At 49.0% G+C, this 27,112-nt stretch overlaps 1 protein-coding gene across 2 annotated transcripts in view; it reads left to right on the top strand.

The window, feature by feature from the left end:
- The window catches only part of LOC143427313 (uncharacterized), a 194,791-nt gene that overhangs the window by 123,189 nt on the left and 44,490 nt on the right, over positions 1-27,112 (top strand). For both annotated transcript variants that reach the window (XM_076901342.1, XM_076901341.1), the window contains exon 4: positions 19,871-20,009. In XM_076901342.1, the coding sequence (XP_076757457.1) occupies positions 19,871-20,009 (139 nt within the window). The remainder of the gene's footprint in view (positions 1-19,870; positions 20,010-27,112) is intronic.

Genomic DNA, 27,112 nt, shown 5'->3' with positions numbered 1-27,112 from the left:
TTTTAATGGCGCCACTCGATTAAAAACAGGACCATGCGCGGCCAGTAATGCCCGGTGAAAACGTTCGTTCGATTATTGCTACGGGGCTGATGTTGTGTTTTGAGGATTCGTGCCGAATGGGAATACAGCCACGTCCCTCTCCGCGGCCATTTGTAATCCCGGCTTCCGTGTCATGTAAACGTTCGAACGGACATCGAGGCAGGCACGGGTTGTTACACGCGTACCACGGACGACAAGCCCGCCATTTATATACGTATGAGCGTACACATCCGCGTCGAGGGCGTTTCGAAAGTGGCCGTTCGGTCGCGAGTAAATTTCGGAAACGTTTGCCCGATAAATCACTCCCGGTTCGGCTTTCTGGACGGCCGGTTGTTAATGGCGGACCCCGCAAAGAAACCGGCTAACTTATGGCGATGGTTAACGAGGCGAAGAACAAGAAACGCGGCGGATGCAAAGAAGAGGGAAAGGGGAAAAAGAGCGGCTCGAAGGACGGGACGAAATCACGAGGAGCGAGATTCCTGTCTGGCCAGGCTAGTCTCATGAATAATTTTCGCCCCCCTCCCTGGGGAAAATAATTTAGGAGTCTGGTGGTCGCTGGATCCGCGCACGGTTTTGCGCTGGAAGTCTGACCTGTTTCGTCTGAGGGATGCCAAAGACCGCGTTCTCCCCATTTTAACGCGACTAATCGCGAAACACGCGTACGAAGTTCATCCAAGAATTTCTGTGATCCACTTTTCGACTTATTTCCCCAGAAACACCGGATCCGTTCTTCGACCAGGACACACCCCTCTTTTGTGTCCAACCACTTTCGACCTTATACCACTTGATTCCACTTGACGAGCAACGCTTTCGCGCGGCACGTGTGGAGCACAGGGTGAATCCGTTCACCTGTGCTGATCGATCGACCCTGCCAGCCCTCTGATCCGTGATCCGTGTGCGCTTTATCGTCAAGTGCCGCGCGCGTGTCCTCTGCGACACGTGCCGGAGTGCGCGCGTCTTCGCTGTCCTCGCCAGAGCTCGGAGGGTGTCAAAGTTCACGGTGCAGAACGGAACGACGAGAAACGGCAGGAAATACGAAGAAATGCTCGTAGAAATCGCGAACCGAGGAGACGCGGTTAGCGAACGTTGCCAGTTCGGCAGAAGTGGCGCTGGAAATTGCCAGCATGGCAGAAGAGCACCCTCTGGTACACGGCAAACAATGGCTGCGACGAGGGGATGACGCGACAGGGTGGCTGGTAACCGAGGGACAGGCGAACACCGTTCCCAGCGTACGCCATTCACCCAAGGACGAAACAATGCGTCAAAAGTTGCGCATTAATTGTTCCTAAGTTACCGGCGATAATTTCATTAGGTCAGGGGTGGAGCTTGGTAATGGTGTTATCGTGTTTTTCACCCTGTGCCCTGCAGACCGTCCGCCCCCACGATTTTTCTTCTCCACTCGAGCGGCCTGGCTGCGCCCATTCAACGGGTATTTATGCCAGACGTCAGTGCAACCTGGCTATCTGGCTGGGTCCCCTTGAATGTGCGCCTTAAGAGGGAAATTAAATTCATTCTATTTATTCATTCGACCGGCCGCGGAACGAAAACTGGTTCGGCGCGTCTACCAGGGCAGGCGGGAGGGGGTGGAAGGCGAACGTCTGTCGGGACACAGCCGGGATGAAAGCTGTCCCGGCCCTTTTAAACTATTAGCAAGGATGACACGAGCGGAATGAACTTCCGCACGAGGGCTGCAGAGGATCCCTGGCTTCGATGCTCCCGTCGATGCCTCGTCGTCTTCGGGAGGAACTGGAACTTTTGAGAAACAGTCAAGCGTTCGGGGACGGGTCGTTGTTATGTACACGGTGAACGACGAAGGGTCAGGACGGTAAAATAAGTAGGTCCGCGTTCGTTAAGCCGCGGTATTCGTAAAAACTCTCGTTCCTTTACCCAATTACCTGCTTTTCACTGGCGTATCTCGCAGCGGAGCCCAGGTTTCGACTCGTTTCCCAAGCAAAGAGCCGCGTGATCTCAGCGAGACGCAAGACACTCGGCGAATTTTCTGGGTAGACCGAGAAGAGCTCTTTCATCGCAGCCTCGACAAACACGCGAACCCTTTCATCCGCGTGATCCAACAAAGGTAAAACTCGATCGTCATTTTAAGCGTGCCAGGCGTGGAGAGGCGGATGGTAACAGCCGATCCACCTCCGGGCCGCCTTAATTGCCGGGTGAATCTTTTATATTACACGTCCACCCGATATCCGCGGTTGAAAAAGTGTCGAATTATAAGCTCCCCGTCGTGTTGAAAAGCGAGCCGGTCGGCCTCTGCTCCACTTTCGTCATCCGCCCGATATGGTTCCATTAAAATCACCGGTGAAAGGCTGCTCGAACGATAATATCTGGGATGAAAGGCCGGCGACGTGATGTAAAAACCCGACAAATGGGATTTCGCGATAATTATGAATTCTTAAACCGAGTTTCTCGAGGCTGAACCGCGAGATGTGACTTTGGCTTCGTTGAACGCCAACCCCGTGTCACTTTCACCCCCGCGATCCGTGCGCGCGTTTTCATTTCTTCGACTGATATTATTTTAAACGATCTCCGTTGGCTAATTAAATTCGATTGTCTCGAACGAGAGGCGAAACAAAGAATTATTTTTAGTCGATCGACGGCTTTGTAGTTGGGAAAGTTCGCTGGGTGAGTCGGTCGAGTATCGATCCATCCTGGTTGCTGGTCGAAATATGATTTATCCGAGCCGTCTGACTTCTATTGTTAGCTCGGATACACGCGATGACAGCGTTATTTTCTCTGGCAGCGTTACTCCCGGAATCGAGCGCGCCGGACACGCGGGGGTGTCGCAGCGCGCGAGGCGAGCTGAAATTGGTAGAAAGGAGCGTAATTTCCTGAGGGGCACAAGGAAATACGAGCTAGCCGGGGGTTCCTCTTTCCGTCGTTTATCGACAGCCACTCGGACGCTATTTTATCGAGGAAATATCGCCGTCCGTTAAATATGTTTACCCGTTATTGATACACGGCGAAGTGAAATCGCTGCCCCGCACGTTTCGCCCAGGCTTTCCGCGCAACCCGCTACCGGAACCGCGCCTTGATAAACTCCGGACGAGCCAAGATAGGCCGGTTCCGACGCTCGACTCGACGCCAGGGAATTTAGCCGCCATTAAAGCCTGTAACGCGACGTAATTGTCGCGCATAGAAGCCAGTGAAACACGGTTGCGGGGCGACTGCGTACGAGCTGTCATTGGCAGGCCTCTACCGCCAACGATATCCAATTAATTCGCTGGCATTATTAAAAATTAAAAGCTAGCCTATCGCGTCGTTTCGTGTCCTCGTGAACGGGGCTCTATTCGTGGCTCTCGCGACGCTCTATTTTTACGAGCCTCGATACCGAGCTGGGCTGGTTCGCCTCTCGGTTTTTAATTGATAAAGTTCGCGCGAATGTTAAATCAAACGCCACGCCACGGAAATAATATTCGCGGCCATTGTAGCGGGAGACGAGAGGGGTGGAACGAGCGCGTAATAAATAAGGCAGAAGTCCAATATTCTTATATTCGAACGTTCCCGCTTAATCCCCGAGGAGAATACCCCGGGCGTTCCAGCTCCCTCATGTTGCTCCATGCATCATCATTAGACTCGACCATGCTCGGTGGGGTGCACGCAAATCGTCTGAAAGTAGAATCAAAATTTAATGACTGCGTAAACGTGTGTTCTCAACATTTCCAAGTCATTTATCACCTGTCACGCTGTATATCCGCTCTCGAAGTCACATCTCAGGGATCTCTGGTAATTCTGCCGCTGAATTTAAATGTCTTTCGTTAGAAAGGTCGTGGACACGCTTCAGCGATCGAACGAAGCGACGAGAAATATCTTCGACAGTCGCTCGAACCTCGAAAAGAGGAACAGTACCGAAAAGTACGTTCGCTACCTCTGAACAGTCCAGCCAATCCCAGCACCCCGTGCTCCACGCCACGCTCTCTGTACCACCTCCACGATAAAAACCAGTTCCATCGAATATCAATCGGAAGCCTGGCAAATGGACATCGATCGCGCCGCGTGTTCGAGCCGTTGTCCCCGACGAAAAGCGGAAACGCGTTCGCTTTCGTCCGATCGTTGGTTAAAGCCAGGTTTCGCGCTCGAAAAGGTTACTGCCAATTCGGTGATTTAACGGCACCGCTCTTCACTCAGTCGGTATCGGTGATCAACGACAGCGTCGATTGCGAGCGAGCGATCTCCTTGCGCGACGAAATCGTTGGCAGCGATAGTCGCGCGTTTAAATCAGGCTTAACGCGCTCTTTCGTGAGCGAGTCAGTGGCGCAGAGCGAACGAGGTCGCGATGCACGACGGACACGCGTGTCATTTTACGGAGATCCACCGTTGGGGATTAACCATGCGTTTACCCGTTATCCTGTAAACTTGATTAAGGCGATTGCCAGGCCGAGTTCGTTACCAGGATCGAACGATTTGCGTGACACGAGCCCGGCGCTGGCTGGCCCGTTATTGCGGCCAGATCGATCGATCTGTTCGATTTGCGGTTAGGCGAATGCGGTGGCCGGCGAAAACTGGGCGGAAAAAACGGGTTGGAACTAATCGCGATTCATTGGACGTTCGAGTGGACGCTGGGATCGGTTCGCCTCTGTTCCAAGATGATTTGGTTGGATGATTGTGAGTAATCACGATCGTGGTTTATTTTTGATATGCCGTGGGTTCTTTGTGGACTCGATGAGATTTCAGTGGGGAGTAGCCTGATTTTTAAATTTAATTTCGAGATATATTTTCAGGAAATTTACTTAATCGAGTGAGAGACTGAATTAATTAGTAATTTTAGTTGGAACGATTATTCGATGGGCATTCTTTGGAAAATTATTGCGGAATTAGTTCTATTCAAATTGGGCTTTTAATTACAGCCGAATTTGATATAGAATATGATTAATCGAACATAGAAATTCGGCATTAAATGCTCAATTTCTGGCGACTGTATTTTGGAAAAACATTTAATGGCATTCAATGAACGCGGATCATTACCGTTTAAAAAATTCATACTTACAGTTTTACCGCCTCTAAATAACGTTTTAACGTTTGCGCATTACACATTGACTCTTCAATTTTAATTGCGTGAAAACGATAATTTAGGTCGGTATTAATTTACAGTGAATTCCAATGTTATAATTCGAGCGTTTGCTCTGAAACATTCTCCTTTATTATTTTTATTATTTTTATTCAGAGCGTTTGAAGCGAAACAGGGCCAGCCACTACAGAGTGTCAGCTTAATTGAAGAACTAGAATTTTAATGATTCCTCCCATTAAAAAAAAAAAGTAGAACTTCAATCATTTTTATTTTCAACTTATATCCGTTAGAAGCCCGCGTTTCTGGAACGTTCGAGAAGAAGCTCGTCGCTCCAATAATTTATTTATACAGTTTCATGCTCGCACGTGCACTTTTCACACTGTCGCCGAAATAACTTCGCACGATTCGATCTGCGTTTGATTTCCGAAAGGGCGCTTTACAGCTGGCTCAAAGAAAGAACGAAGCCTATTTAAGTGGAAAGAAGAGGGTCACGAAATGCGCGAGAGCAGCACAGAGAGGAGAGTTTCACGCTTGGCTGTTTCCTTGAAGGGTTAAAATAACTTCGTTTCGAATTTCGATAAACCTCTCCGAGCACGCGATATTTTTTCCATCGCATTGCAATTGATTCTACATATCGCGCGTACCCGCTCGAAATTTCCTCTATTTTCCGTAGACATTTATTCCGTACAATTCAAATTTAACTGTTTTACATTCGCCCCCTCTCGTTACCGGCACTCTCCTACCACTTTGTTCACCGCCGCGCATCGATCTGTTTATGCATTCTAATCTCCCCGCTGCGTATAATGCATCTTCTCTCGTATAAATTCTACCGGACGCATCGATTGCACGCGATCCTATCCACTAAGAGTGCATGCTCTGCGAACCTCGAGAGTCCTCTTCCTTTATTTTCCCCCGTTTCGTCGTTTCTCGACGTTTACCCGCGATACTGGTTCGTCGTTACGAGGGAAACGCGAGAGGAACGAGGGAGGTATTGGTCCAGCGATTGAAAAACGACAAAGTCTACTGTCTCTTACGAAAAATTCTCTTCTCTCTAAATCGTAATAGTTACATTTGCCGTTTCAACAGCCTCTAAACCCTAGCCCACCGATATCAATCTTAATAACAACGAGACGTAGTATAATTCGAGTCATTACATCGCTAAATATGGCGCCAACCATTCGAATCAATCCTGGGAACCCTTGAGTCGGACTCTGATGGCGCCACTGGCCCAACCAGGCTTGCCAACCTCGCGACGGGTTTCGTTTTAATTCAGCCGCAAACGAACAGCTTTATTGGACCGTAAACGTAGCGCGCGATCACCAATTACATCGACAGCGATGTTTCTGGGTATATAAGCGGGTCGTGTATGCCCCGATGTCGCTCATATCCGCGAGATTAAGGCGGATTTAACGAGCTCGTTAATCTATTAGCGTCGCCATCTCGCCGCGATGACGCGCGCGGCTGTTTCGACGAGACGCGCTCCGGGCCATTCCCTTGTTCACGACTGAATGCTGGAAGCGTTCGAGTGGAATGCTCCGCGATGTTCCTGGTCCCTCGATGAGGCGATAGAAAGAGGGTATCGGGTGTACGGAAAGGCTGGGACAGATTTTCTTGGCGATCGAGGCGGTTTCGACGAAGGAACTTTGGGTCTGATACGATGCACTGGACAGTGGAACGTTGCAGTGAAGTATTACAGCACTGGTTGGTCTGATCCTTAGGCTACAGTTAGAATGGACGCTGTACAATGGAGAAGTTATAGATTGAACGTTTTGTGCTCATCGCACAATAGCTTAGGCTGCTCTGGACCTTCTTAAACAAGTGGTTGCTAAAGAAATTTCAGTTCTTAATGAATTTGCTTCGTAGAATGTGAAATTAAGTGGCGCAGGTGTACCATAGGTCAGACCTAACGTCGCGTCTGATTGAATTTTGAACGCGATGGGAAAGTACAATGGAAAAACGTCGCGTGTGACGGTGATCACATAAAAATTCCATATTTTTGTCTGGAAAATAATCATACGAGCGTTTACACTCTCATCCCTCGTTCCGATGGCGGGCTACAAAAAAAAAAAGACCAGCGCTTTTTTCCGGCGCGTACACGTGTAAACACAGAATCGCATCGTTTAATCCCCCGCAGAGGGTAATAAAAATTCACGGCAAAACGAAATCGCGAATATTATTTTCGCTTGAATACAGAGCGGCGCGTATAATTGCGGAATTTATCTAGCAACGATCATCCCGCGTTCCGCGCTGGCGACCAACCCCCTCGAAAGCCGGTTGTACCACGGTATCGCACGCTCTACCAGAAGCGACGTTTTTACAGCGGTATTAATTAATTTATTCACAGGCCAGACGACATTTTCCGTGCGTTTCAATTAGCATCCTGCGCTATTTTAGCCGCATTCATTTACAATCGCGCGGGTCGACGCCAAAAGAAAAAAAAAAAAAAAAGAAACATGGCTCCAAGGCCACACGAGCACGCCACGCAATCGTAAGCTGCATTTTAGTGGCCAGCAATCGTTATAACTCGCGTCATTTTTCCTGCGTCCCGAAGTAAAAGTGAAATTCCCGAGGAACGGTTTAATTTTGACAGCCGCGCGTTTCAGGTTGGCTCGAACGGGCGCCACGTTTTCTTTATTTAAACGCAGCCGAGGCAGGAGTTTACTGTTTGTAATAAAGAACAATCGCCGGCAGACAAAGTAGCCACTGAGGCGTTAATTTCCCCGAATTAGAGTCCGTATCTTGTTATAGTACGCTCGCCACCCCTTTATTAGGGAGGTGCAAGGGTGCGTCCTGCTCCCAACATCCACTTCGTTAATTCGGTTAAGCCAAGTTCACTGTTCGTACGCGGTCGACATTTATAATATTCACTTTATGCATGCGTTCGAGAAGTTCCTGCACGTGTTATCGCGACAGGAATACCGAATGATTCCTCCACGGCTGCCATTTTCAAGTTGAAAATGCGATTTCGCCCGTGCAGTTTGACGGCTCTCGGAAAGGTTGCGAAATTCACTCTACTTATACGTTATAGTGCAGTTCGAACGAAACGATCAAATTTCGACAAACATTTCGTTCCTGTATTTTGGGACGCGATAAATAATTGTTTCGTCAGCGTGAACGAGGGAAGAAAGTAAACGACGGTCGAGATTGAACGTTGTTTGGACCGCGACTCTGTCGCCTATGGTGTTAACGGTAGCGGCGTTTCCTGGGGCTTCTGTAATTCAACGGAACGCCGGAACTTTCCGCGACGCCATTAAAAGCTGGCTGATTTTCAGCCGGCTGAAATTTATGTGCATCGCGAACGCGAGAAGCCGATTTATTTTTAAACAAAAGCAACCGCCCCTGCTCGCGCACCCTCTGACACGCTCCGGCACAACTTGCCGCGTTGTTCCGCTGAAACAGACGCGAAATTATCCGATTCCGTGCCACGGCCAGGCGGCGGAAGTTGCGTGCGTGCCGCTCCGAAGGATTAGGCGAACTTGTCGAAGGTGTTACCGCTGCGAGCCGTGTCTTCGTCCTGTTTTTTCCAACTCCTAAATTAGTTGCTCGAGTCCTGAATCACGTCGTACCCGCCCCCTCACCCTCTCGAACTTTCGGCTATTAATCTTTGCCTCGACACCGCGGCGTCCTGTTATTTTTCAATAACAACCACGTCGCGCTACGAATCGTTCCATCTTCGCAAAGTGACCGCCTAATAGCGCGCAATTACCCCTCGTCGCTGTACAACGGTCCATTAATGCCTAATTAACCGAGCTCCGAATGATCGCGAAATCGAAATTAACATCACCAATTCAGCGTTAACTGATTCTATCCTGGCCAGATATGCCAATGAATTAGCAAATCATCGTTTTCTGCCCGAAGAATCGAGCGTGGATAGCCGCGCGGCTAACGGGGCCGCGCGAAATCATACGCCATCAACATTTCCGCCTCTATTTCGGCGATTGTAGTTTACGTCAACGCGATTTCAACATCGAGCGCGGGCTTCGCCTTTTCGAGTGGTCCGCGCAGCCCACAGGATGCCTCGATTGTCGTTCCAACAGCGCGCCACTCATATCCAACGACGCCTAATCGATAATCCCGTCAGTGTTTCCGGCTCCTAGTTGCCGAGCTCCACGATCTAGCGTGAACGTGGATACGCGCGAGCGCAAGCTGCACATAAATTACCAGGACAGTCGATACTTTTCTGGACGAGGCGCTGCGTGAGCGACAAATAGCCTCTCCCTGACGATCTTCCCGGCTTGATGAAACGTCTGAATCGTAAAAAGACCCCCAGGCAGGCTCGATAATCCCTGACGTCGTAAAAACCTGCAAGACTTTCGCCAGCCAGGCTCATGCCTTTGTCCTCTTAGGGTTTACGGTGGACCACGCTTGCTCCTAGGGCCTTGCCACGCTTTTCATAACTCAAAACTAAAATGGTACCGCGCGCGGTTTCAAAATTCGAATTATTCGAGAAAGTGCACCCTCTCCAATAACCTGAAAATGAAATATGAAATTCTCGTGGTGGACAATGGAAACATTGGTACAATAAGAAGCACCCTGGCTGGCAATCCTGCTGTAAAACACCTGGCGTCAATTAGAAGCAGAAGGAATTATCCGTCTTCTATTGACACGAGCTCTGGCCGACTATTGGGCCACCAATAGCGTTCCCCAGAGTTCCCCATAAAGTAGCCCAGCGTCCGTCGTTCAGCCTGGCGTGTATTCGAGCGAACCCCTCCCCCTAAATCGGGATATCCTGCGGAGCCGCGACGGAGCACGCTTCCCAATTCGTATTTCACCACGTGCACCGCGTATTCTGCCCACGAAGCGATATCCCGGTCGTTTCTCTGCGGTCTCGTGGCGCGCGAGGCCCCTCTTCGAACCGCCCACAACGGCCACCCCTCGGACGGAACGGACTTGGTCCACCAAGGCCGAGACTACGGGGCCACCCCACTGTTTGCGAAAGGTTTTACGATGTTTGCCGTCCACGCGGGCCCTTATTGTTATTTATAACCACGGCCCTGCCCCGTGGCTAGCAGCGCTAATACGTTCGGCTTAATGAAAGTTGCGGATGGATTTCCGAGGCTCGCGACGGAATATCACGTTCGCGGTGTTTGGACGAGCTGCCCCCGTCGATTCTTCCGTCCCCAAGCTTTGTTTGGCCAAGGTGCCTGCTGGGAGCCCAAGATGATAGCCTACGTGCCACGGGGCTCGTTCCTTCTTTCTTTTCTCTCCTTTCTTTGGACTCCAGAAGTGTATCGATTATAGAGTAGCCTGGGAGTCTTCCTTGTTTCTTAAGGCGTCGAACTTTAGTCATCGAACGGAGCATTGACTACTGAATTTTTAAGCTACTCCAGACTCTGACTTATTTGGGGTTGAATATTACGATCGTCGAACGGTCGAAACGTCTCGAGTGCGAAGCGGCCACAACAGGTCTGGCGAAAAAAAGTCCCTCTCATCCGAAGGACACGATATTACTGGCTGTAGCGAGCAAGGGGCACGCGTTTATGGGGAAGCAGGAGGACTCGCCGGGAATCCGCAGGAAATCCCGTCGAAGCATCACAGGAGGCGCGTATAATTCACGTTTCAACGCACAATTCGAGGGAGTGTAGGCATTTGAATACGCCGGCCGGGATTCTCTGGCCGCGTTAGTCGGTGAATCCGTGAAATATACAGTTATGGGTGGGGTGCATTATAAAGCGGAGGCTGGATGGTCCTGGGTTAGCTTGGGATCCTTTCCCTTTCCGAATTCTCCGTGCTCGCTGGGGAACTTTATAACGACCGCCAGTGTGGCTCAAACTTCGCCCGGATTCTTCAACGATGGGTGTCTGATGGGTGACGGCAAGCTGGGGGTGGGGGGTGTGGCGAAATTAGTTTCGAATTCGCTACGAAATACACCGCGTGTCGAGTGATCGATATTTAAACCGGCTCGATGGGACGCGTAACGGCGAGAGATTAGAATTTTAATCGATCGAAACGAACGGAAATTTAACTACGGGGGATGAATTTTTTAAATCGCACGAAATGAAATTCAGCAGACGTTGGGGTTACGTCATTAAATAGTCATCGCGCGATACCCGAATTAAATTTCCATTTTCCCTTCTATTTCTTCCGTCCTCTCTGTCTCTCTTCGCCATTACGCGCATTAATTGGCGCTAATTATGTTAATGAGCCGCGGCGTTCACTTTTAATCGACCGGTTAAGTGGCTGAGAATGAAATAAAGATTCTTTTCCATCGTCCAGTGGGGTCGCGTCGAAAAAATGTATCAGAATTTCCCCCCCGGCCGTTTGATCGGGGAACCTGGAAATCGTTTTTCAGTCACATGACCTCCCTAATGGCGCACCGCCGCCTTCCGGTTCCCGTAAATAAAGGCGAGCAGAGGGGATTAATATCACCTTGTAGGCTCGCTCCATCACTTTGATAATTCCCTTTGATATAATCCATCGTATCGCAATGGTTGCAAGCGGCGTGTCTGCGCAGCGGGGTTTCCGAAACCGTCGACAAATTAACGACGGATGCGATTATCGTTCCGTTACAACGTCGCCTGAATGCTCGCGAACGCTTCTCTCTCGTCCCAGCAAATTGTTCGCGCTTCTTCTCGTTAGAATTTTTATTTTATCTCGTAATAAATTACCACATCTTCGTAATTTCTACTTTGAAACGAAATTTCGTTCAAACTCAGGACACCCCACGTTCCAATGAAGTCTCGAAACTGTGTATTTTTTTTAATACAAGCGTAACGGGCTCATAATTTTACACGGAAACGACGAGTATCGTACACCTAAACGACTGGCACCGTAGCATTTAGTAATTTCAATTTCCTCCGCGAGTCCCACAAATCAACCCCAACCTACTCAATAACCATAACCAACCCCCGTTTGCCAATTTCTACAGAAAATACGCACTCTGCCTAACAATATCGGCCCCCCGTACAATATCCCTCGTCCCATAGAGAAACCCGCGCCTCGTTCCTACGTGATTCGATCACCTCCCCCTTAATCCCAGAACGATAAGGAGGGGAATTTGAAAAAAAATACTTGGAGTACAAGAATCCTCTGTCGTCGAGAGACTGTTCTACTCAATTAATCCCATGAAAATTGGCCTGAAATCCACCGCGGAGGCATCCGTCTGGCCGTACGAGTTGAGCACATCTGAGGGCGATGGTTCTGGGGCGGCTGAGCAACGGGGGTATCATTGAATCCTGAAATATTAAAATGTAGTGACGGGGTGCGTACAATGTTACCCCTGCCAGATATCCAGAGGGATGGAAACGACGCTGCCGGAAATACAGCAGATATTGAAAACGCCCGTCCCACCCCTGCCTCTTTTGCGATCTACGGTAGCCTCGCGTCGAACACGGGTGGTTCGAGGAAAACATTTTTTTGGCCTGCACCAATGACAGACGGAACGCGCCTCGAGGTGTATTAGAACCAGAAATACCCCGCCATTTACATGACAAGTGGCCAGTAATTAGGAAGGCGCGTCGAACTCGTGAGCGTTTGACACGCGATAAGACTAGAAATTGGGGTGGTCGTTGCGGGGACACGAACGAGTCCCAAGAAATGGGCGAGCTATTTGCCTTTCGATTATTTTTTCGCAACGAACTCTCCCCATCGACGATCAACGGAACATGGTGGGTGGACGAAAGAAAAATGGCCGGAGGGCTTATTAATGCCGAAAACTCGTGCGTGAGCGGTACTCGCGAGGGAGGGTGGGCTCGAGAGCCTCGGGGGTGGTTTGCGCGTGACACAATCGACAGCGGAGGGCAAATAATTAGCCGTTCCCGTTTTTCCACGGCCGTGCTCGATCGTCTGGCTGGTCTAATAAATTCCTCGGTATCGGTACTAAATGGCGGAACGTTTAATGAACCTGAAAGGGGTTGGAAGCGTTGTTTGTCAAAGCGTGGCCTTCCTTTTAGCGTTTTAATTAGAGCTCGAGAGCGTTGTTTCGAGGCTGGTTCCCCGGCTGAGCGCGATGGTTTCATAATTGCTGCCTTTCGCGATAGTTTCTTTGCCGGGTAGACATTTTTGACGTTTTTAAGGATTCCTTTGTGGCGATGGTTGGGGCTCGCGTCGGGTATTCCAATCCTGTTTCCCAGGGCTCGCTGGTCCCGTGGAAAGCCACAATCACGAAATTAACCCTCGTCTATATTCAAACAAAAAGGAAACTCAATCGAGGGGCTGTTTCTTCGAGAGGCTCGCAGAAATTAATTTCCATCTTACGTTCCAGTCTGAATAGAACTGGTCGAAGACGAGACGGCGCATCCTCCGAAGTTTCGATACACAAAATTCTGTCCAACTTTTCCCAGATACATAAAACGCTCCTCGCTGAATTTATATACCATTTCTATTTACGACATTACTGTTCTCCACTCGTGGCGGCATCCATTTTCACCTCGAAAAGAAATCAATACAGCACAAGTACCCAGAAACAATTACCCCAATGGCCATCAATAGCCATTCACCCTACACGATCAGCTATATACAAGCTTCCACCCACCAAATATCGCCCGCACCACCGTATCACCCCTCGAAATAAACATTTCCACCTTGGCGCCGCCTCAACAAGTAGCGGGGTGTGGTTTCCATCCAGAGGGTGCTCGCTTGTGTATTTAATTTCCGACAAAACGAATCGGATCGGTTCTGCGCGGGGAGAGCCGGTACAGGGAAGAAAGCAACAAGGGTGTGGGTTGCTCGGGTGCGTTGGGAGACGCGGAAAGAAGAAACGGCGGAATCGTCGCGACGCCTCTCTATCTCAATTTCAGACGCGAGTCGCGGCGCGACGGAATCTTTCGCGAACGAAAACCACCCCTTTTCTTACGTCCGTGATTCGTTCCTCGCGAATCGATCAGCTCACGAAATTCGGCTTTTTCGCGCTTGCGACGTGTGTACAAAAATTAAACAGCGTCGACGGCGTGCTTCGAAGCGGATCCGCGTTTTCACGCCAATGGAGAATCCATTTGGGGCTGTTTATGCGATTGTAGAACGATACGTAACGATGGCCGTGTAATTACCCCGCAAACACGTCCAGTCTGTTCTCTTTTTTTATGGGTGTAATGCCGCGTTGAGTGGTGCGCGATTTTTCGTCGAACAAATTAAACGCTCGCCTGTTGTCTCTCGCTACTTTAATGGCGCGAATGTTTGAGCAGGATGGGATACTTTGTGCCGAAGGTTAGGTTTGTTCTCGTCGAGTAAACGAAGGCTAGTACGCGTTCAATGAGTTGATTAGCGTCGGGTCGGGAAAAATAAACGCGGCTAATGCCTGGCGCGTGATATGGTGGAGTTCACCGAGTTAGAGCGTTCAAGGTCAGCTATCCTCTCTGCAAAATGACGTTTAACGGCGCGAAGCAACGAACTCTGTGATGACCAACTATAGCAGACGCGAACGTTGCTATATGTTTTTGCACAAGAGAAACAAATGAATACTCTTGTTGAAATATCGCTACTCTTTATGATATTACAAAGTTTGTTGCTTACGAGAGCAAGGACGCATCAAAGAAGCTTCTTCCGAAATTGAATAATCATTGTTCGGAAAAGAAAAATTCTTGCTTCGCTTTATCAAACCGCGACCCGACATACAGAAAGGCAAAAGACAATGGAAATTCTACATGAAACGCGGCAATAAGAAACGTACAACGAGTTCGAGTGAACGAAATTGCAGCAACAGAAAGACACACGCGAGCGTAGTACAGATTTGTCAGAGGACGATCTGGCCCCCGATAGAAAGGAACACGGCTGGCTAATGTTTTATTCCGCTCCGGGTGCGCCTCCGTCAGTGCGACGCGAAAGAGAAGAGCCACGGCGTGCACGCGTCGCCACAATATCCTTTTTCACGTGGAACCGGATCGTGTCGCTGGCACAAAGGAGCCTGGGAGCCTGTGAAACGTTTTGAAAGCCCGTTTAATTAAATCGAAGAAACATCGAAGCCACGCGCGCGCGTGCCACGGGAATATGCACGCGGCTGGTATCGATAATCGAAAAAAAAAACGAGAACGAGCGAATCTGTGCCCTGTAAACGTTGCTGAAACTCACCTTTCAAAAGAGATCGAAGAGTGTTCGTCGCACACGGGGATGCGTGCCATTAAACGACTGTGAAACCGAGAAAGGGAACAAACAGAAATCCAGTGAAATTAAAACGACGACGCCGTAGACCGCGTCCTTCCATCACGCTGAAATCGACGCACGGCTTCTCCCGCGACCTACATTTCTCCTGGCGTATTCCACGTCGACAGAGGGAAGAACGAGAGACAGGAGGATAAAAAAAGAACCAAGAACCAAGCAAACCGATTCCTTCATCGCGAAAAAGGTCTCCTGCAAATCTGAAAACGCACGGTTTCCAGATCGATGAACGGTGAGTGTGGAATCATTAGCTAGTCGTGAGTTCCGCGAGCCAACTTACTGTTCGAGGCTTCGAGCATGGGAACTAAGCGCGTCGCGACGACAGATGGCACGGAAAATCGGCGGCCATATGAGTGACAGCGTCCGATACAGATGTGTAGGTGGAATTTAGGGTCCGTGTCCGATTCAGATCGACGTATCAAAGATGAACGTGCCAATCATCCTGTAGAGATGCTCGTGACAATGTTCGGGTACGACCCTCTTAACGCGCCTCGTTGCTAATCGATCGGGGCGTCCGTTTCTGGTTGGCTGACCACGTGGCTGACCTGATCGATCGGGTTTCTTGTCGCACTCGACGAGTCGTGATCAAGAGTGCTGGATAAATCGTAAATCGGATTTTGTCTGGTGTCCAAGATCGAAGATCCAAAGGTCTACGACTGACGATGCGAACGTAGACAGTGGTAACACGATTGCCATAACGTTCGCGGCTGGTAACACTCAGTTGTCTCCTCTTATCGATGCCACTCACTTTAGAAAATATTCTTCTATAGAGCTTACCATCTCACACACGCGCGAACGTGTGCCAGTTACAGATCAAACAGTCGACTATCGCGAAACCTCATACCAAGCAAAGACGGTGTACCGATAGCTCGGATCTCGCCTCGACACGTTCGCCTCGAGGCAAGTCTGTTGACTCGCGTCGTGTCTCCCGTTGCGAGCGTCGCGGGGCTGTAACATCAGAACCAGGTCCCACAGGCCAGTTAGACCAGCTACATCGGTGTAATATTCATTTCCCCCAGTAAAAGCCCTTTCAACGGCTCTTTCGGGCTCGGATATTGGAAAAACGAGGTATTTCCGTTGGTAAATGTCACGGAGATAGGCGGATGGCCAGTGGCCACATATTACCAATCAATTTGCCTCTGTCGATACCGAGAGACGACCGGGGCCAGCGCGAGTGGGAGGAAGATAGCGCGAAACCGACTCCCGGTGCCGTGGAAAAAGGGTGGACACGGGTCTACGATTGTGTGGACTCGCGTACGTGTATGGAAAAGTGGTCGCTCCATCATATTTAACTCGGATAGCCAATCACCCTTGTCACTGGTTGGGTGATAGATTATTTTAATCAAGTTATTCCCGGGGCTGAAACCGGATCGTTCCCGGAGACGTTCCCGGTACATAAAAATCGAATTAACCGGCGTAAATGGAGCCTTAACCTGGAAATCGTTGGCAGCGCGCGGTTCGAGGGGGGTTTTTCAATCGTTTGCCCGTTCGGAGTTCTGGTAATTTCCAGCCGCTCCACCTTCGATAATCCATTTTTTAAGGCCGCTGACGAGCGATTGATTCGTCCGCTGGCGCCTCTCCCGGCATCGAAATCCTCTCGTTCGCCGCCTCGTCGTGATTTACGGACTGGCCCGGGACTCTGGCGCGTTTTAATATCTCGCGGAACGCGGACGGACCTCCTCGCTCGATCGGTAAACCCGATACCTATCGGTACCGACCGGGAGTTAAGTTCCGCGGGACCAACGGGGTTTTAACGAGATCCAGTCTAATCTGAATCGTAGCCAGCCCCGGTGCGCGGCTAATTTCACTCGAAATGAGGAAATAATGGCGAACAGGCGAACCACCGTCGGGCGGCTAATGAAATTTTTATTCAGTTTTATCGTCGCAGAAATTGGTGTCCTGGAAACAACACCTCTCATGACAAAGCTTCTTTAATCCGCCCTTATTTCCCCGTAATCGTTCCCTGTCCCCCTCCTCGGTTCTTTATAGCGGGGATCACGGTACGCGCAAGGGCGGTGCGTGTTTTCTAGTTTTTAAAACGTACTACTCCCCCGTTGTACGGATACACCGAGTGTCGTCCCGTAATTGCCAGGCCCAGAGGACTCGTAAACTGGGGTAGACGGCGCATGCGATTCAGCGCTTTGCGTTTCAAGTCGGGTTAGGCGAGGATGTTCCCGGAAGATGTTACGACCAGCTTGCTAATTTTCGGCACGTGATACGGTAATTCTTTCCGAGTAATCGGTCCCATTGGAGCCGCCCTTAATGAAAGGCATGCACGTCGCCTCGTTCGTCACCGCGACGTGGATCTAATACGTCGATCGCGCGGACTGTTGAAACGAGACGGGAACAGCGAGTACGGTAAAAATGTTGAATCAGCCGGCATGGTCGAGCGATTAAATACCCGCGAGGAAGTTATTTTCGGTGCGCGTCAACGGGGTGGGCGGCAGAAGTCGTTAGCTTTCGTCGCTCCACTGCGGGAGGAATTATCCTTACTTGGCGGTGTCCTTTTAAGTAGACCCGCGTCGAAACGAGCAACGGAACAGTAATTAATTAGTAATTATATCAGAGCCGGGAAAAAGCGGGGTGCCGCGTCGAAACTCACTCCGATAACTTTGCTTTCTGACCTAACTCTAATTTCTGCTAATTATATCGCGGCCGTCTGCTACCCTTCTCGCGACTTTTCTCACTACCACGAGGATATCGCAGAGCCCGGCTTAGGGGATGGGTTAGGTTAGTTACCTCGGGAGACGACGGTCTTCCTCTTCTTTCTTCTCTTCACGAGGTGGATCCTCCTGGCGTGGAGAACAATTTTTGTTCAGCGGGGGTTAAAGCACTAAAATAGGATTAGGACTGAACCAGAGAGGGTTGAAGCGTGTTCTACAATGAATCCTCGAGGATAATCCTAATCCTATGACTATTAATTGAAATATCAGATCTAATCCTCTGATTAAAAGAAGTGCCATCCGTTCCGCCTGCCTTACGGATATCGTTCGAACATCAAAGGAACCAGTATGGGAAAGGCATAAAATCACCCGACGCATCGAGTGGGCGGGGTGAACATGGCCGTGAAGACGCTCTCAAGAAAATACACGCCGTAAGAGCGGCGACGTTATAAAGCAATGACGATAATGGTCCACGAAAGCGTGCCACGGTTCGCTGAGCGTTAGAACCAACCAGTCTTTGTCCTCCACGAATACTGCGGTTGGTATCTTTAAACAATTGCAGCGAATCCTCGAATAAGATAAGGTTGAACTCTTGCATTGATTTCATTTGAAATGCGGTGATATATTACGCGTCACTGAATTCTCGACTTTCTCTAGTAATTACTATGATTCTTAAGAATTACAAGAATTCTTTTCGTTCGATTTTATTGCCTTTTTCAATTGTTCTCCACGACACCATGTTGGAGCCAACAACGGTAGCCTGGTATTCGCGAGACGTTTCGTGGCCCCCTGCAACGAGCTTATAAAAATGGAGGATCTCCTCGTGGAGATCGGATTATCAGGGAAGCGTCGATTCCATTCACTCTTTTTCCCCAACTTCCGGTGTCTAGTTTCAACCTGCAGCGAGGGATTACAAGGAGGAGGCGTCCCGATTAAGCATTGTTTTGCCCGTGGACCATTTCGCACTTAATAAGTCCAAGTCGTCCGAAATCCTCCCGGACGGATGGAATCTTGTCGCGATTTCTCGAAACGTAATCCTGTCTTCCACTGGTCCGTGTCTCTTGTTCCCTCTCCGTGTTTTTGTCTCCACGATTACTTTCGGGTTATTGTAGAAGTGCCGTATTGTACTGAGCGTTCGACGAGTCTTCCTTCTTATTTCAACTGGTTCTACGGACTTTTTTCCTTTACTCGAAGAATTGAACCGTGGAACAGCAATTTTTTCAACCTTGCTCGATTTCTGATTGGATCGATACAATTTATTAGACGTGATCAATGTATTTTTCAACTCTGAGCGATCAATAGTGAAACGCTTGTGAACTTTGAGACACAGAGTTGCGTTACGCTTTTCACTGGGCAGTGAAGTGTGACGCACTTTAAGAACGTTTACATGCAAAATGAAGCGTGTGCATTATAATATTCCAATGGTGAGAAAGGTTTTTACTGAATTTCACAACTTTATACTCGTGTCAGTGTTCACAGAAGTATTAGTTTGCACAAATTACCGCACTCTAGTAATTACCAGTAGTAATTAATCGAGTGCAATTAATAATTTAACGCGAGCCGTCCGTTGTTACGGTTAATTATTAATTCTATACTAGCAATTATAGTAATTAATGTTACCCCGTTTTGTCAACAAAACTAGAGCAGCGCCAATTTGCATCTGAATTCTAATATGTCTACATACGTCGATCACCTGTCCACTAAACCCAGCCACGTTCCCTCTCAACGGTCCACAAGTACATTCTGCGCGTAACGCGCACCCCCTGGAATTCACCCTCGCGCGTGACACCGTTCAGAAATAAAAACAGTCGAAAGAGAAAGAACAAACGAATCCCAGCAAGACCCGCCAGCCACCATCCCCCGAAAACTGGGTTCGAGAAAGGGTCGATCGACCAGTCTTTTCATCCGAACCCCCCTTCCTCGTTCCCCACCCTCCGTTTGAATATTCTCTTGGCTGTATAATGTATATGCCCCGCCTTTATTTATCGACGCTCGGCTCGCCATATGAAAAAAATGTAAAACTCCGCACACTGACGCGCACCATCTCTCTGTGTTCTAGGCTGTGAGTTTCCGCCACAGTGGAACGGGCATTGGTTTCAATCGGGGACCACAGACCTGGTGACGGTGAACGGGTCCATGATGACCAGCAAGGGCCACTGCATCGACACCAAAGACGACAAGTTCCTCATTCACGACATGTGAGTCTCTCGTTCAAATTGCTAGCGAGACGCGATATAGCCGGTGGTATTCTATCGGTTACGCGCGCGCGCGTATACGTGCGCACGGATACGCGGCACGTATCGACAGGCAGCCATCGATATGAAACGATGCACGGATCGTATTCCGCGTCCCTTTATCCGCGTCAGCCCGGTCGCCGCACCCCTCTGGCACCGCCAGCCACCGAGCTTTTATTAATTAACTGCCCCCTTCGTCGGAGGGACCCTCCGACAAAGCGCTCCAGGCGACGTGCCAACCGACAGCGGCGTATAAAACGTTTCTCCGGCGAAATTCCACGGGAACCCGCGCCTGGAGAGGGAAGGGTGCTCGCGTGGGTGGGCCAGCGACTCGCGAGTCGTGTCTGTTCCCGATGTTAATTCTTTAATGTCACGGAATTCGAATTATCGACGAGAGTACTTTGGGGGGATTTCATCATTTTCTCTCGCTCTCGTTCATCAACCCTTTGATCGTGACGGTTCAACGATTTTGTAGGATTAATTTATAGGGATATTGTATTGAAAAGATTGCGAGGGATCGATTCGAGAGCCTTTAGACACGCGTCGGAGGTTCTGGGCGGACTATCGATTCCGCGCGGATCCCTAAATCCAAGCACTCGTTATCCGCAACTTACGCCACGAGCAGGATCCAATTTCGCGGAAAGAGCGCTCGCTGTCGTACGAGCAGACAGTATCTACGCGCGTCGCCGGTTTCTGTCCTCGCTGGTATCGCGGCGAAGCTTAAGGCGCGCTTCGTTCAACGTCGCCTTTAAGCCACGACGATCGGTGATAAGCTGCAACCGCCGCCGCGGAGGGTGGGCCTCCGCTCGCTTAGAAATTTCTTTTTCCTCGACCTCGGAGACGAGGATGCTCGCTCGCAGACGTTAGTCCCGCGGTTAGAGAGCCGCAGATAGCGCTGGATCCATAAGAACGACGATCGGGAAATTCTGCGGAGTTTCGAGGAGCTTTCGAATTCTGAAAAACTCTCTGGTGTGCAGAATAAGGGAGGATCGCGCTTGAATAATTTTTTTGACAATCTCGAAACGATCTTTGATCGATCGAAGATCCTTGGATACTCGCGAGATACAGCAAGCAATTTTTTAAACGATTTAAAATATTTTATGATGTTCCTTTGGTCGAAAAGAATTTTCTCCTCTTGGAGGTTAATGTCGTTCGCCATTTTTTCACCCCGTCGAATTGAGAACCAAACGGCAACGCGAAAGGTCGCCGCGGGTAGGGGCCTGACGAGAATTTTTCAGAGCGCGGCGAAATTGTTTATCAGAATTTCATTTATTTGCTCTCTTAGCGCGTGAAACTGTCTGCGGGCGGGGCGCGCGCGGAATGAAACTCGAGTAAAGTAGTACAATCAACGATAAGACGCGACCGAGATGAGGATCCTTTACTCCGTTTCGTTTTATCTTCTTCCCTCTGTGAGATTCTTATATTCCTGAGTAACCTTAATATCCGCGCGGCGGAGAAGAATGAAAAGAGAGAGAGAGAGAGAGAGAGAGAAAGAGACGTTTAGATCATTTCGTGCGCTTCGCGAAAAATTCTATTTCACCAGAAATGGACGAAGCATCAGTCATAGTCGAAAACGCGCGGAACTGGCGAGACACTGAAATTCCAGTGGATTCTTAATTCCTTTATCAGCGTTCGCTTGCGAAATTGAACGAACCTCTTCTTCGCCTTAAGAGTCTCAAGATCCAATCCACTGTCGCCACACTTTGACCTCTCTCAAAAAGCGAATCAAAGTTTCTCGAGAAGAGTACAAAAACTGAAATCGAACCGTGGACGGATCGAAGCGAATTTTCTGTCGAGAACGCAGCCATAACGCGACTCGTCATCGAGCCACCCTCTCTCATTGACATGCAAACGGTCGAGGAAAGTTGACAACCGCTGCCGTGGGACAAAACGAGCGTCGCGGCTCGGAGAAAGTTGCAGGCGGACAAGATAGCCGCGGTAGGCGGGCAAAGTTGAGAGTTAAGTTTTAATTAATGTAATGGAGAGTAGCGCGTGATTAGCCTTCCAATCAGCGAGCGCCTCTCTTCGAGACCGTGGCGCGGCGAGAAAGTAAAGAAGGGGGTTACGTGGGGGGGTTGCGAGGGGGTGCGAAAAGGGAGAAAGGAGACGACGCTCCCGAGAGGGCGGGCGTCTTTTCGCTGGGCGAAATCTGAGCGCGATGGAGATGGTAAATGGGCCAATCGCAGGCATTACCATTAAGATTCTTTGATTCGACGGCGAAAAGTGACGAGGAGAGGTCAGGCGAAATGGATTCAGCGGACAAGTGGAATTAGCGGACGGCGATACTCGACGCTCGAGTATTTTGGTAGCTTCATTTTTATTGATTTATCGCCCCATCTTTTTCGAAACGTCGTTAATTCGTGCGCCAATCGTTCCAGCGAACAAATGGCACTCGTTCGATTATACATATTTCCCGTACAGAAATTGGTAAATAAAATGAATTAATCGCGAGTCTTCGAGTTCGCTCAAATCGTGCAATTACGAGCAGTAATCGTCATTACCGCGCGCAGATCGAACGATAAACATTTAAAGAGGCAGCCCTGGGATGGCGACTTCGAGGGCCCATTAATCCAATCAGTCGGTTAATGATAATAATCTCGTTATTTCTAATGCAACGCTGCGCGAGCACGGCTGATACGGAATAATTGGGAAATAGAGGGCTATTTGCCAATTATCCCATCCGGCGTTGGAAAAATCTTGCCACGAATAACTTAACGAGCCAGCACCCTGCCGGGCAAAAAGCAATTGCTGTGACTTAACAATTTTAAATTGCTTCTATCGCTGCTGGTGGCTCTCGCGTAAACAGAGACGCTGAACGGCGAACGCTTCTTGTTTCCCCTTTATCCGACGCTCGGATATTACTGTCCACGATCCGCCGTCGAGTAATTAGGGCTGCGAAATTAGCGAACCGACACCCACCTACGAAATCGTCCGCTTTCGCGTGAATTTCCTTGAATGCAATTTTTATTCAAATTTCTCGCCGATTAAAATCGAGCCAATAAATTACCCGGTGGCGAGGGGACAGGAATTTTCTAAACGTTTTCGTCGACTCCGATTTCGCGTGCCCGGGAGCCCCACTCGAACTCTGATTAACTCTCGAGCGCGATCAATTATCGAGCCGAGCTAACAAATCGTCGAGTTCCCAGGAAGTTTCGCCGCATTAAATATCTGATATCCAGTCGATGTTGTCGAACGAACCTCTCTCTCTCTCTCCCTCTCATCTAAACTTTATCACTATTACCGTTATTATCCTAGAGGAAATATCGATTCGCTGATAAATTATCCTGAAGAGGTGAAAAATAATTTCGAACAATGGTCAACTTGGAAGTATCGCTATAACGCGATATTCAATTTTCTCGTTCGATTTGTGTGCTATATCGTTCGTCAGATCGACGATAAAAATCGTCAGTGCGGGTAGTTGGCGCATAGTTGAACCAAGCGAGTAGACACTAAAATCAATTGGCAGAGCTTGAAGAGGGGGTCGATGCATCTCGAACGCAGCCACGAAAGCTCTGGCCACGATGCGATGGGTGCTCGATGCAGATTCCGTAGGTGGATATCGATTATCTCGTGGCGTCGTTAACGAGGCGTTGCGACGCTCAGGTACCGAGATTACGTTACACTTAGTACCAGTGTCTAATAGAATGGTCATGATCGTTGCTCGTGGAGACACCTTTTCAATTTCTACACCGCGTCGATCGAGGTGGAAATTTCCGATTACGACGTTCGATTGATGGCTGCGTTTTACGGTGGACGGTTGAAATATTTTGACGAATGGCATTTATGAACTGATGAAATTACATACGCGATAAACATATCCTGGAAAATGATATCGGGAAACAACCGAATTATTGAATAATTAAAGCGTTCCGGCTGTTTTTCGACGATTTTCAACAGAATACGACGGGACTTGACAAAAATCGTCGTGTGGGAACAATGGGGATTTAATGAAACATATTCGAGCGAGCGGAGGGCATCGTATTAATTGCACGGAATAAATCGTACGCCATATTCGAGAGTTAAATAAATTGGGGGGAAAAAAAATCATTATTTAACATTTTACGAAATAATTTCGGGCAATCACGATTTCTACGGCGTGCCTTTCAGCGAAATTTCCTTCCACCACCTCCCCCTCAACCTGCGAGCATAATTTAATCACACTTGAATATCGAAACGCGGCATTTACATTGGCCCCTTTTCAAATAACGCTTCGCTGCAGTTTTTATTCATCCGCGATACCTCGTTATCAATTATGTCCCCCCTGTTGTGCCAGAAATTTTATTATTCCTTCTCCCGTCCTCTTTTTTCAATCAATGGCGCGCGTTTCCCAGCGCCAAATCATCCGACGATTTAATCGTTCGATTTCCATACGATGGAAATTAAAACGGACGATTTACACTCGTCGCTAATCGCTGTCCCCGTGAATTGTTATTCCGAATTGAAAAATTCATACGGCCACGCGAATCGAAAAATTGATATCTCATTAAATTGTTAATATCACCGTTTCGCGTTCGGTTCGTCTAATTTCGAACCGCGTGTAATTCGCGCGATTTATTTACCGTGGCAACAGGACGGCACAAAGGAACGAAAAAGCGCGCGCGCAGGAAAATGGAGGAAAAAGAAATCGGTGTTAATTGTCCCGAAGAGTGAAATAGATCGAATGTTTTTTTAAACAAATTTTCGTCGACGCGTTTGAATATTTTCGCAGACGTGTGTTGGAATAAATCAATTTCGACGCCGCTCGCGAGTTTGTTTTATATCGTCGGGCAGCGAACGAATCGAAAAATAATTCGAAATCGCGCATTGTGCGCGCGAAACGCCGTGAATTTTGTAACGAAAAACTGTCGGGGACGAAAGTTGCGAGCCGGTCGAACGAACCGTAGCTGTTTTCCGAAGATCGTCGGACCTCGCGGAAATTCTATTCCCCCGCCAAGATACAACTAGCGAGGTTAAATGCAAAATTTCCATGTTTCATGTTTGAATAAATTTCCATACGCTCGGAGGAGTTCTCGAGGAAATAATATCGCCGCTGTTAATGGCAAAAAGTGTGGCTCTTAACCTGGAAGAGTTAAAAAATTGTAATTTTCTTGCAGTCTCCTCGCAAAACGTACATCATTAATTTTAATTCCTTGGAGAGCCTTGAAAAATTCACGTAAAAATAGGTTGCCCGTTCAGAAATTGGGACAAGTAGTCGTTATGCGAAAGTTGCGTAAGCGTGAGAACGAAAAATCATTCTAAAAAAAGAAAAAAAAAATTATAAAAACCGAATGACGACGCTGGCAAGATTTATTTCAGCTACGAATTCGAGCAAAAATCATCGGGACGCTTCGAAAAATCCCTCCAATAAGACCACGATTCGAAACTCGTTTCAACAACTCGAACGTTCCACCGTGGCGTTTCGATTCTCCCGAACCAGCTCGCGAAAAATCCTCTTGGTTCATTATAACAAAAACAGGAGGTAATAAAGTAGGGTCAGCCACCAGAGAGACGCGGAACTACAGAAATATGGATCTGGACGTGACTAATAAAAAGAGAGGAGTAAAAAAAGGTTACATCGCGTTGGCCACGGGGCCACATGTCGCCAGCGCATGAATAATATCCCATGGATTTCCCCTCGGCGACTCGGTGTTCCTGCGCAATCGACGGACGATCCACTGATTGGATTCGAATTGGAGGGAAAGTTTATCTGTCCGTCGACGCGCGTTACTTCCGGGAATTATTTCGGCCTCTGCCCTCGCCAGGAGCCAGCTGGAAAGGGTAATGATACTGGCTGTCGTCGAATCGTGATGGATATACTTTATTATGGAATTGTCAGCTGGCCAGATGAGATCCTGCCAGTGATGGCTGCTTTCGAGGGTTCCGCCGCTGCGAAAGGGCGGGCTGTGAAATTTTTTTTTTTTCCAGCCTTTCTATAGTTTCGAGGGTTGATTAAACTTTGTTGAAAGTTGACGGATGGATGGTACCGGTTTGGCGGAAGAAATTTGCCGAGGTAGTAAATGAAACTCGAAATTACGGCCAGCATCTATCAGACTTCTACGAATCTGGAATAATTGCTGGCTTTCGTCGGGTATTATTTTCCGTTTACTCGACGAGTCAGATTTCCAACGATCGCTACCCCTAACGAATCCAATTAGAGTAGATCGTAGAGTGTTATCTCGTGTTACAAGTGAATTATCGAATGTTCCTAGACGAAACCTCTGATGAACCAAAGCTAGCCTACTGGTGGAAGTTTCGGGTAGATCTGGGTCGGTTTTACCTTTAATTACCTGGCTTCCATCTGAGAATCCAGAAACCAGTCCAGTCGTAGACTTCAGTCTCGGTCTGTCGAAGAAAAATCAGGTTTCTCCGATTCCGACAAGTTCTCCGGAGACTGCGAGGGGTTCCATTGTCCCCGTTTCGAGCGTAGAATCCAGCGAGCGCGTCGGCTGGTCCCAGCCCAGGGCGCGATCGAAGCGGTTGCGATGCGTCTCGAGGCGATCCGACCGCGTAGGATCGCGAGTCTCGCCCTCGCGAGGAGCGAGACGATGAACAATGGGGCGAGCGGATTCGCATAGCTGAACGCCTTGGCGGGGATCCGCGAAAGATGGAATTCGTGGCGTTCGCCACAAAAGAGAGAGGAGCGGAAGGAGCTATTTACCAGCGGCGTCGCGAGCCATCTACCCGTCGCGGAAGCACGAAGTTATGGATGTCGAGCAGCGGCGGTGTGCAGATAAGAAACGAACGGAGGAAATATAGAGTAACGACCAGGACGTTTCTGGCGAAAGAAACGACCGTGGAATCCACGCCTCCGGTTCCTATCTCTTTGCTCGCGCCCCACCTCCCCGGCTCCTTTTAATTCCCGCTCGATGCCCCTCGCGACTTCCTTACGGCCGCCCTTCCGGTCGCGCGACAGCGCTGTTGGATCTGGTTAGAAGAATGGCGGCGCTAGTCGCGTTCGCGCGATGACAGATGGCTTGCAATCTTCTCTTCGTTCGCTAATTCGAGGCTACGTTTCCTATCGCGGTATTTAGGTGGAGACGAGATTGTGCGATATCGAAGGGAATCGATCGAAAGGTATGACGTCAATC

This window comes from Xylocopa sonorina, chromosome 9 (assembly GCF_050948175.1).
Source record: "Xylocopa sonorina isolate GNS202 chromosome 9, iyXylSono1_principal, whole genome shotgun sequence".
In the NCBI taxonomy this organism is placed as follows: domain Eukaryota; kingdom Metazoa; phylum Arthropoda; class Insecta; order Hymenoptera; family Apidae; genus Xylocopa; species Xylocopa sonorina.
This window is presented reverse-complemented; position numbering and strand designations above follow the sequence as displayed.